Raw genomic sequence first — 12,546 nt, 5'->3', positions numbered from 1 at the left:
ACAGACTAGCTATATAAATAGTGCCTATGTTACGTCTTTTATGATTTTAAAAATGATTTTCTTCTAAATTTTTCTGTGCTTATGAGATAATTTAAACAAATATAGAAAAAAATCTCATGTAGAATATAGTGTTAAAAATTCAAGTGATCTAATATAGAGACAGCTAGAATACATATACAGAGTTAAAATAGCTGATGTTTAAAATAGCACAAGCTCTCATTAATTTGATTTGTATCTCCTTCTTTAAATCTCCCTTGGATTATAATTTTATACTTGAATTTTCCCTATTATCATTAATAGATGGTAATCATTTTGAGGGTAGAGTCTGTGGCTCCACACACCCCTACATTTCCCATATTGTCTTGCTCTATATTTATAAGGCAATAGATAGTTTATAAATCCTTGTTGAATCAATGTTATGTATGCGCAAAGAAAAAATCCATTTGTTCTCCTCTGGGGAAAAAAAATAAGATAATGTGAGCTTTCTGTATCAGATAAGATTCATGGATAATTACTCTTTTGACACAATCTTCTATAATGAGAAAAATGGAATTAACATGTTTCTGACCCACTGAACAAACTCACTAAATGTGTCTATTCCAATAAAAGGTAGAAAACGCTGACTTCTTCACAACATGTTGAATTGTTCTCCTTATCTAACTGATATTAAAATGTTGTCTTAGATTTCTAATGGTTGTATGTGAAGATAATATGGGAATGAATTTTAAAAAGCAGCATAGTTGGATTCTGGAAAATAGTGTTTATTGTGTAACTTAAATGCAAAATACTAGAACTCATAATTTAAATATTTATGGGATGCTACAGTGGGTGCCATATAGTGTTTCATTCTTTTAATGTAAATTTACACAAATGAAAGAGCCCATAGAAACTCTGACCCGTTTCCCACTTAAAACTGGACTTATTTTTATCTTCTTTTTTTTAAGAAAGGGACACTCATGGACTTATTTTTTAATAATGGGAGTCAATAAAGTTTTTTCAAATTGTTTATGGTATAAGAATATTAAAACCCTTCCACTGGGTAAGGAGATTTGTGTTTATTCTAGCATGTAGAGCACATGGTTGTTTCTAAAGTATTTTTCCCCCAATTTTTAAAATTCTGTTTCTTTTTCCAGGCATTTCCTGGAAATATCAACTCTGATAGTGTGGTCCGGCATGACTTACAGCATCCGATTATTGCCCGCTATGTGCGCATAGTGCCTCTAGATTGGAACGGAGAGGGCCGTATTGGGCTCAGAATTGAAGTCTATGGCTGTTCTTACTGTGAGTATCCTATTGTTTAAATTTGTGGCAGGTTTTGTCAATTTCATTTAAGCAGTAATATCTTTCTTAAAATTATTTAACATTACTTACTTTCTCTGACAATAAACGACCTTCTATTTTATATTTTATATATATGTATATATAAAATAAAAGGTTGTTTTTCTGTTTGTATTTTATAAATGTATACTACACACAGAAACAAACACATGTAACAATATTCTAATTGTACCTTAAGTAAAAGATTTGGAAAGCAAATTTTTTGTTCAATAGACTAAAACAACAAAGCTTATTAAATTGCTTGAAGTCTTATGAAATATTTAAAAATGAGAAACCTGTGCTATTATCCATCTTTTTGATTCTTTATGATGGATTTTGGATACGTTCTGAAGAACTTCCTTCCAGTTCACTAAGTCTCTCTTCAGCTGTGCCTGTTCTTAAATTAAGGCCAACCACTGAGTTTTAAAGTCAATTTCATTATATCTTTCTACAAATTTTATATGTTGCTTTTTTAGATCTGCGTGGTCACCTAAAGAGTTTCTTTTCCCTTAATTATATTTTAAACCTCCCTTTTTTATTTCTTAAATACATTCTACATATACCTAATGATGCAACATATGGATTTTTAGGGATTATAATTCTGCTCTCTATTGTTTCTACTCATTCTTGCCAGTGGTACTGTTTTCTTCTTTTTCTCCTCCTCCTCCTTTTCCTTCTCCTCATCCCTCTTCTTCTTCCTATCCTTCTTGTCTGCCTATCCTTTTTATCCTCATCTTCATGCTTATCCATCTTCTTGACTGTGACCTTAATTGCTTTAAAACTTTAGCTCTGGAGTTTCTTTCAGGCCAAGGTTGATGGTAGATTCTTCTAGAAAGAACTTATCTTTGCTTATTTGCTTCTATGAAGGAAATATCAACACAGAAAGTTTTAAAGTTTGACTCCAGTTGTTCTTATTTTTTGAGACTTCTAGATATCCTAAATTGAATCTTCAAGCACATGTTTTGCAAACACTGGTTTCAGAGCATGAATTCTCCAGTAAAATAATTTTCCTCCTCTTGGGAAATTTTTCTTTCTGTTCTTTCAGTTGGCTGTGGAAGTAGGGATACTGGGTATGGACAGAGAGAGAAATTGGGATATCAGGTTTTTTGCAAGAAATTTCTTCCTTTTAATTCATTTGAATTTGATTTTAAATAGTGTCACTATTGGTTACCATATTGGACAGTGCAACTTAGAGGAACCAAAACATCTCCTTCTTGATATTTTTCTTCCATGCCCCTTTATAATCTAAAAAATATGGAACAGTTATTTTTAAAATGTTGGTCTCTGTTTTTTTTCTTAGTTTGGAAAACAAAAATGTGGTCATCCTGGAAACTTTTTACTGTCGAAAATACAATGACTAGTCATCTTCCTAACTGTTTAGTTTTTCTAGCTCTCATAGTGCATTTTATGCTGCTATGACAGACCTGAGACTGGGTAACTTATGAAGAACAGAGATTTATTTCTTACAGACTTCAGGCTGGGAAGTTCAAGGTCAATAGTCCCCCATCTGATGAGGGCCTTCTTGCTGCATCATCCCATGACAGAAGGTGGAAAGGCAAGAGAACACAAGTATGAGAGAGAGAGAGAAAAAGTAGGGAGAAGTGGGCCAAATTCATCTTTTATGACGAATGCTTTCCAGTGATATTTAACCTACTTTCAAGATAATTGCAGAAATCTACTCATGAGCCCTCATGACCTAATCACTTCTTAAAGGTCTTGCCTTTAAAAAATATGTATCTGTAATAAGAAAAAGATATGTTAAGCGTATTTGTCATGAACAACTTTCCAGGAGTTACTTTGATTTAAATTTTCTATACTGAATTCAGACTAGAGAGGGCCCTTGGAAGATGACCCTCTATTTGTTCTTGAACTTAGTGAACTGTTGTCTCAATGGCTTGTTTGATTTTTCAGTGAGAAAGGGAATCGTGTCTTTGAGTAGGGACATGTAGATTCCATACACCCTTCTATTTCGCCCTCCTAGAGAATAGCAGCACTGTGTTTTTTTCTCCTCAGCAAGGAGAAATGTGGCTTTGATCATGCCTACTCTTTCTGGAACCTCCTTAGAGGGTTATCTGGGATGTATTTTAAACCTGCAGGTGAGGGAATGGGGCTTCTTTTATTTTAAGGTTTGCCGGAAGATCTAGAGAGTGAAAAATTGTAATACGAGCACCATTTCTGTTTGAGTGTGTGCCTCTTGCAATTCCCCTTGTGTTCGTTATATATCCTCTATGCAGTCCTTCCATGATCGTTTTGTCATCTGAGAAATTAGCTACTTCTCAAGGTTGCAGTAAGACGTTCTTTCTGTTCCGGGTGGAGTTTAGTTCCAGGCCACTGCTTTTTGAAGCCTTTAGGGTTTCTATTGTTTTGATTTCCTGACTTGCCTTGAATATAATATGAATTCCAATTTCGACAAATCAAAACTCATTTTAAATTATTCTGCTCCCTCTACATTTGGTTTTCCCTCAAGTTTAGTTGAAACAAGTGCATGCTGTTATTTTTGAAACTTAGCAGCATGTCTCGCGTCTTTTGACTCAGTAAGCTGTCTCCCCCAGCAGTGACGCTAATCTTCTTACTCTGTACTGGAGAGACTTGATGGAGCAAAAGGGAGAAGTCTCAGTTAATACTTTCTAAAACTCATGTAGGCTTCATTACTCAAGCACTCATTAACAAAAGCCAAACACAGTTTATTGATTGAAGTAGTAAGCAATATTGACGGTAAAAATACTAAATTAGCTTTTAAAAAGAGTCTTCCTAACAGTAAGGTCAGCACCTTGGGAAAGCAGGATACACGTACGTAGAGTAATTTTTACATATGCTTTTGATTTGGATGAATAATTAATAAAACCTGAATATATCACCCCATGCAAATTGTGGTGGAAAATTGGCACAGGCTGAGGAAAAAAAATGAGCAGGAGCCAAATAGAAATAGAAGAAAGAATTTGGTTCTCTTGATGCTGTGCCAATGGCACATCTGCATCCTCCAGTGACAGCGTCCCCTTGTAGGGACCACAGTCTGGCTCCCACAGTGCTTGTTCTGCTTAGGCAAGAGATGCCACCAGGTGTATACGTACTAGATTCCTGGGGTCTCTGTAATAAATTGCCACAAACTGTGTGGCTTTAGACAGCAAGATGTATCCTATCATGGTTCTGGAGGGCAGAAGTTTAAAATCAAGGTATAAGCAGGGTTGGGTCCTTCGGAGGCTCAGAGAGAGAGAGATCATTTCATGTTTCTCCCCAGCTCTTGGTGGGGTCAGCAATCCTTGGTGTTCCTTGGCTTGTTGCTGTATCATTTCAGTCTCCGCCTCTGGCCTTCTCCCCTCTGTGTGTGTCGTTGTCTCTGTACCGTCCCGTGGCCTTCTTATAAGGACACCAGTCATTGGATTTAGGACCTACCCTAAACCAGCATAACCTCATCTTAACTAATCACATCCACAAAGACCCAATTTATAAACGAGGCCACATTTTGAGGTTCTGAGTAAACATGAATTTTGGGGGAACACTATTCGACAGAGGACAATACATATTCATTAAAATTGGCAAGAATTTTTGTTTAGTTCGGTTTAGGTATGCAGAAAAATAAAAATCAGTTCTGAAAGTCAACCAATATTTTCTTATTTAAATATAATGTTTAATTTTGTATCACATAGAAGAGTTCCAGATAGTTTTATTTTGTGTTTATGATTTCTTTGGTTTATCCAGTGAACATTTACTGTATTCAGGCTTTTAGAAACAGCTTGAAGCATAGGCCTTGCCATCCAGGAGACTGATATTTGGCAGAAGGATGGACAAGTAATAGTTTTAATACTCTTTGAGAGATGCTGTGACAGAGGAGACCTCACCTGTGTTGATAATGGGATAAGGTATCACCTGTCTTAAAAAGTAACAGAAATTAGGGTGATAAAACATTCCAGAAAAGAAATAGCATTTTCAAAGACAGAGACACAGAGATGAGAGTATAATTTATTTCATATTTGCAGTTAGTTATTATTAGCAACATAAGTCTCATTTTAATACACTTATATATTAAAATGGGAGTTAACGTGTTGTTTGGAGGATCAATGTATTTGTGACAGAGATTCATCAATCCTATTAACATGAATTGAATTCTACCATTTGTAAAGCACTTTGCTAATTTTCAGTCTCAAATGCAAATCTGAACATATCACACCTGTGCTTAAAACTTTAAAGATGATACATTCCCTATAAAGTCCAAGCTGTTAGTTTAAAATACAATTTCCCCCCACCCATTTTTAACAGGAAGACCTCTTGATAAATGTGATTCCAGAAGGAATCACATCTTTCTTTTCTTTATTCCCATTACATTGTGTGAATATTTATGAAAATATTCCAAAATAAAGTAGATTGTAAGATATTAGCAAGGGGAGGAGGCACAAACTGTTATCTTATTCACCATTGGCATTTCATTAAATAGCAGATTCTCTAAACACAATAAACGTTTGCTGAAGTGAGCTGTTATCAGATATAAATGATGCAGACATAATTTATTCCCTCAGTGAAAACCGAGTACTGTTTGAGGCTGTATAGATTCTTTTATTGGTCAAACAGGACATGATTCTATGGCATCATATTGGGCAGTGTTCTAGGGGTCTAAAAATACATTGAAATAATTGCCAAATATGACAATAGATACCCCAACAGGCCATATAAAGCAAGTAACTGTGTTTCTTTTTCCAACTTAAATATTTCTAGACCTCGTATTATTTCTGGTTAAGATTATTTTAAACCATAATTTCATGAGGCTGCTTCATGGGTTACAAATATAAATTGCTTATCAGAGGAAAAATATACCACTCATTAATTATTTTGGGTTATATACCCAGATTAATGTGAAAATAAAAGTAAATCAATATAAAATAGATTTAATACATATCAAGTTATACAAGATAAAGAGGTAATTAAAATTGAATTGTTATGCTAGTATATTATGTGTGTAGGACATGCTGTTTTCTTAAGTTTTCACGTACATAGATAAAAATAAATAAATTTGGTATGTTGTTAACAGAAATGTTCTCACCATTAAGAGAAATTGAACTTAGATTCAAGCATATGTAATATTCTTTAACTCTTTAAAAAATTTACTTAGTACTGCAATTAAAATACTTTATAGTAAAAAGATGATTTTTAGATATCTAACAGTGGCTCACCTTGGAGGTGATAATGCAGCAACTGATGTATCATCTTTGCAGCAGTCTGATATTTTTGAGATGGTGAAAAAAATATACTGGATCATTTGTGTCATGATCTTTACTTAATTTAATAATGTCAACTTAAAGGTATAAACATTAAACGTATAAACATTACTTAAATGTAATATATTACTGAAAAATTTTGATACTTGATGGGTCTCATTTCTAAATCAATATTTGAGGGTAACATTTCAATAAAAAATACTTAGGACATGAAAAAATAATATTCTCATTTTTCATGTCTATGAGGATATATGTTATCAGCATTTAATTATTTCTTTTGCTTACCTGGAAGTTTAATTTGCTTACCTGGAAGAATTACTGTTGAATCTGTTCAATGACAAAACATGGCAGATGTAACTTTCTGCTTAGGCGCAAGACTGTTGCAAATGGCAGCTACTTCATAGTTTGCAGAATTATTTAATAAGATACTGATTTAGAGTTGCCTTCCCATCATATTGCTACAAAATTTAAATTTGCTCTCAAGAACTTTCAAAATTCAGTTGAAATATAAAATCAGCAGTGTTTATTTAAAAGCAAATTGAAATTACTGGTAGAGAATAATATGCAATTAAACCTGTTTGCAGTTCTGAATTAAGAATAACCATATACTTTGTGGAATAAAAGAAGATGTAATTTTTATTGTACACACTAGTCTAAAGTTTCTTTTACAAAATAATTTTCTAAGAAGGGTAAATATATTAAAAGCAAAGTATACACAAGCATTATGGCAAGTGGTTGAAGAGAAGAAAAAAATAATGAAAGAGAACTATGCTTCAGCATGCTTTATAAATAAGCTATTTTGATTAACACAAAGAGGAGCCGTTTGTGTACTCTATAAGAACTTCAAAGCTAAAAATTTCCCAAGAGATCTTCTAGCCCAATCCCTTATTTTACTAATGAGGAAACCAAAATCCACAGGGTTATGTGACTTGCATAAATGAGTTAATCGCAAACCTAGAAATCCTATGCAGCAATAGCTCTCTCTCTCTCTGACATTTGACACCTCTCTCCTTTTGTTTATTTTTCTTTTCTTCTTCCCTCTCCACAAAGTCTTTTTTATAATCATAGTGATGGTTATAAATAACAGAAAATGTTATTTTGTGGATTCTAATGACTACACAATTGTCTGGCCCATCATTTTTCACTATAAGAGCTTATAAAATGAGGTATCTAGCAAGAAAAATATTTCAATAGTATTGTGCAATCCACATGTCCAATAGGAAAACTTAAGTGACTGGTCTTCTTTATAATGAACTCATTTAAGGACAGCTTGCAAAGAAACACAACTCAAGCTTTCATTGCATTGTGATGAAGAAAGTTTATCAACCTCAGTCAGTACATTTCCTCAGGTAATCTTACCTTCTGAGATATTTTAACTACCTTTACACATATGTTAATTTTTATTTATGTTAGATGATTACAGAAAGTATTAAAGTCTAAGTTATAGTTACACAGCCCATCAACAGTTTACTTATAATCCCTGTTTAATGTGAGGAAAGAGGTAAAATTTAAAACGCTGCAAATATATATAAGATTCTTTTACTAGCTTTCATTCTTGTGTTGTTAGTCTTAATTATCACCTATTTAAATTAGCTTAACTAGGGAGAGAAGAGCAAATATTAATATTTAAGATGCAGTTACCATCCTCATGAATTAAAAGTAACAATATAATAAAATAATTATTTAGTAGGCTGACTTCTAACATTTCACATAGTCTAAATTGCTTTAATTAGAATTCAGTTATTTTAAAACATGAAGTGATTTTATTCCCATTAGAAAAGTATCAGATTTTTTATAGTTAGGCTTATAAAGAATTATCATTATTGTTTAACTTATTTTTTATATTTCTAAATGAATACATATATATATATATATATATATATATATGTACTCATGCACAAAATAGTGTCATGTTAATCTCTTTAGCCGTTCATTCTTGTTTCCATGGACCGGGAGGAGTTACAGAAGTTGCCCTGTGTTCCCCTTCACTCACAGTTATTCGTGGAATAATCTCAGAGAGAAAAGAAGACAGGTAACCTCGCCCAGTCTCTTTGTAAACATTCTGAATTTTGAACCCCAAAGCATCCCCAAATAGTGATCTTTCCTAGGAGGAAAGTCCTCATCTATGGCCTGTTTTGAGCAGGATGTCTCTGTTTTAGGTTACCTGTGATAAACACACTTGGCATCTCTGATTTATAATCCTGGCCTCCTGAAAAATAACTCATAAGGTAGGTGTCCATTGAAGTACTAAAGGGAAATGTTTCATAACCTACATGCTTTTGTGTGCAGTAATAAACTGCATACCTTGTCAGAGACCTTCCTATTACTCTAGACCCGAGGCACTCTGCAGCGTGGATCAGATCCCTCCTTGCTTTGCGTGGCCCTCTGCTTTAATTGTCTCTTCTTCATCCTGTTGGTGGGTGGGGGGAGTTATGGGGATGGCTGATCCCCCGACACCTGACACAGGACAAATGAGACTCACAGCGTTTATTGGTCACAGGTAATCACAGCCTTTGGGACAAAGTCATCTCACAGCTTCCAGGGCCACAAGGGGGTTGTATTTGGGAACAGAGTGAAAGCCAGACACTGTGCGGGGTAGGTTTTGTAGTATAAAGAAGGTTGTCTGTCCCGTGGCTCCACCGGAGGATATGGTTGGTTTGTTTAAACATTTCTGTGGGGTGCAGGGAACTGAAGCGCGATACTCAGCGATAAGTAGGGACTGCATGCTTCGTCCCTGAGAGAAGAGTTTCTGGATTAGGTGACCTGCTACGTGGGAGCAAAGTTGGGAGGCGAGTTTGCAGTTAGGCCATTTGAGAGCCCCTGGCTTTTCCCACATGTCAAGGCACAAATAACATCGGGCCTTACTTTTAGGCTTTGTACCATAGCTTCTTGATTTCTTACTTCCTGGAATCATTGTTAACCTTAGGTTTTAGATAATACCTTTGATTTGTGAAAATCTGATTTAACAATCTGATTCTAATATCATTATATAGAATGTATTAATTACCAGCTTTAGTCAAATCGACAACATGCAAAACCCCATGCAACGTACTTTCTTCTCTGTATCAACCTACTATTTATCGTGTTATTTAAAAGTTCGTGTTATTTTAAATTTGCTGTATGAGCCGTATTTGTGTATCATAAAAAAATTAATCTGGAAAACAGACCAGTAGCTTCCTTAAACTTACTTTGAAATGTAAATATTTTAATATTAAGGGAAAAAGAAAAGCTTCTTTCTCGTGGCATTGAACTTATATAGAAAAGATAATTATTTTCCTCAAATCACTTTATAAGGTGTTTCTATATTTCAAAGGACAGGGTGAAAATATCACCGAGCTCACTCTCATTAGAGTTTGATTCTGAGCACAGCTGTTTTTAATAGCCCATCTCATTAACTCTTACTCCAAAATTCAATATGTTGTGTCCATCTATTACAGGGATATTTTTGTTCACCCAAGTTCACTGATGCTAAAATTAACAAACAAAAAGCAAGTTTGCTATTTTTTGCAACAAAACCTATACCCAATGAGTGACCCAGAAGTATGTCTGAGGAATAGAGTGAGAAAAGGGAGTTTAATTCATCCTTCAGATGAGCTTTTTCAACAATGTTAAAGTTAAAATGTGCTACAAGTTCATTTAAGACCATGCTTTAAAAGAAGTTCTCTGAAGTCCAGGTCATGAGCAGACTAGAGAATGCAATGCGTTTCCTCTTTTGTCACCCAACAGTGTAAACTTAGCCTGGACTTGTCCAAGGACTGCTTAACCTGACAGTAGAAGCTGCCCCACCTTACCTCATTACTGTCAGTTTTTTATAATGTAGGCCACTCTTTCTCTTTCATTCTGCATTTTTCTTGTTCGTATATCTTCTTTCTAAAATAATAAATAAATGTTTTAAAACAAATCATATTTTATACTTTGTCCAAGGTGGATATCGGTATAGATCAAGATTTGTCATCCTTGGCATTGTCAATGTTTGTTGCCAGATAATTCTTTGTTGTGGGGGAGGACGAAGCTGTTTTGTGCATTGTAGAATCTTTTGCAACATCCCCAGCCTCTACTCACTAGATGCTAGGAGTACAACATACTTTCTTCAGTTGTGACAAGCGAAATTGACTCCAGATATTGCCAAGTGTCTTGGAGGGATAAAATTGTCTCTGGGTAAGAAATGCTGGCATAGATGGTACTTAGGTACACATACAAGTGTCACCTTGTAATTGGTTCATTACCAATTAGAAACTATGTTAGATACTATGAAAGAAAAATGACACATTGTAAGAATTGACTCAATATTCATTTAATTTATATTTTAGTGCCTGTTATATGCAGAAAGCATATCCTACATGCTAAAATTTTCTTAAACTTTATATTGATAAGGACAATAGTTATGGTATTAAAGTATGCCTGCATATACAGATCTTTCGTGCAGGAACTGTGGATGAAAACACTCTTATATCACCTTATCAGCGTAAATATTGCAAAGAAAAAATGACCCCTTGAATTCTCAGATCTTTTTTCTGTGCCATTCATAGAGAAGCATGCAAAATTTCTTTAAAAATTTTTAATTCGAGTGATTTTATTTAGAGTAATTCCAATTCCTTTTTCTTTTACCATTAGTTGTATCATTTTTTCAACTAGGATCGATTTGAATCTATACTCTCCTTTGGTTAATCTTACATTTTCCTTATTGTGAATTTAAGTTTGGGATCAAGATGAGATTGGCCCTTCCGCACAGTTTCAGCCGAGAATTATTTATATGGCTGTTCCTTTGCATTTTACTTGTGACAATGCACTATTAAAAATAACAAATATTATGGAATGTACTTTGCTAATAGATTGCAAACTTATATTGTTTTCATATGCTCCATTCACTTTTGAGAGAAACATTAACCTTAATGTATAACATGAAGGCTGATTTTCTCTAAAACAGAGCAAATAAGTAAATAAACAAATAAATAAAATAGAAGCTTTGTCCTACTTCTTAGCCTCCTCTTCAAAGGAGTCTATATCTACTAATTAAGGGTGAAGGCTTGATTTTGCATTTTTGCACTTTTAATAACACTTTCATTGACCATGTAACGCCACTTAACATCACATGACATGTTGAATGTGTCAACAATGCCAGTCCAGTCTTTCCAATCCATGTAAAATACTGTGTACCCTTACTCCTGTCTCGTAAGGTCTTATAAGAAATAGAATGATACAAATGAATGCTCTTCAGATTTTGAGGGTGAAGTCACTATATCATCTGAATCATGTTTATTCAGAGATGGAAATGGGCATAATATGTAAATAGGGTACAAATATCTTCTATCTAAAGTTCAAACAATTACTTTAGGAGTGTATGCTGTTAAATTGGTTTGTCTGATGTTTTTATTGTTTTTAAATTAAACTGAACAAGTCAAAGAGCTATTTCAATAACTCTAAGCCCCCTCAATTTGGTACACATAATTAAGTTACTTAGTAATGATCTTGACCACAAAATTGGGGTGGGGGATATATGGGAATTTTAATACACATACATACACATTTTTTTTGATGGGGGGGACAAGTAAATAAAATAGATATTCTTGACCATGATCTTATTTCTATTTATATGTTGGGTTCACATTTCAAAATTAAGTATATTATTATGCCCATGCTTGCTTTTTAATTGAGGAAATAGAGGGTGATTTGGTTAACTAAGCTACCATTTGTTAGGTTGATTCCCACTAGCTTGAATCAAAAATATATCTGGTGGGAAAAACTAGAACTAGAAGCTGAATAATAACTAGCATTTATTGAGTGTGTCTGGCTCATAGTGTTGTATCCATTTATATGTGTTACGAATGCCAAAAAATAGATAATTAAACTCTCATTTTGCAAATGAGAAAACCAAAGTTGAAGAAACAAAGTAACTTACCCTCATATCAAGTAATGCCACTTTAACTTTTGTCTTTTCACCAAAATATGTTGCCTCTTGAAGGCAGCATAAAATCAGAGTATAACAAAATCATAGTAAGGATGGTTATAATCACAATTA

The 12,546-nt window shown here is 34.0% G+C and overlaps 1 protein-coding gene across 1 annotated transcript in view; it reads left to right on the top strand.

Annotated features, from left to right (window-relative positions):
- Positions 1-12,546, top strand: part of CNTNAP2 (contactin associated protein-like 2) — a 1,798,324-nt gene that overhangs the window by 350,870 nt on the left and 1,434,908 nt on the right. The window contains exon 4 of the mRNA XM_012662081.1: positions 1,134-1,281. Within this exon, the coding sequence (XP_012517535.1) occupies positions 1,134-1,281 (148 nt within the window). The remainder of the gene's footprint in view (positions 1-1,133; positions 1,282-12,546) is intronic.

Source organism: Propithecus coquereli, unplaced genomic scaffold (genome assembly GCF_000956105.1).
Source record: "Propithecus coquereli isolate 6110/MARCELLA unplaced genomic scaffold, Pcoq_1.0 Scaffold75, whole genome shotgun sequence".
Classification (NCBI taxonomy): Eukaryota; Metazoa; Chordata; class Mammalia; order Primates; family Indriidae; genus Propithecus; species Propithecus coquereli.
This window is presented reverse-complemented; position numbering and strand designations above follow the sequence as displayed.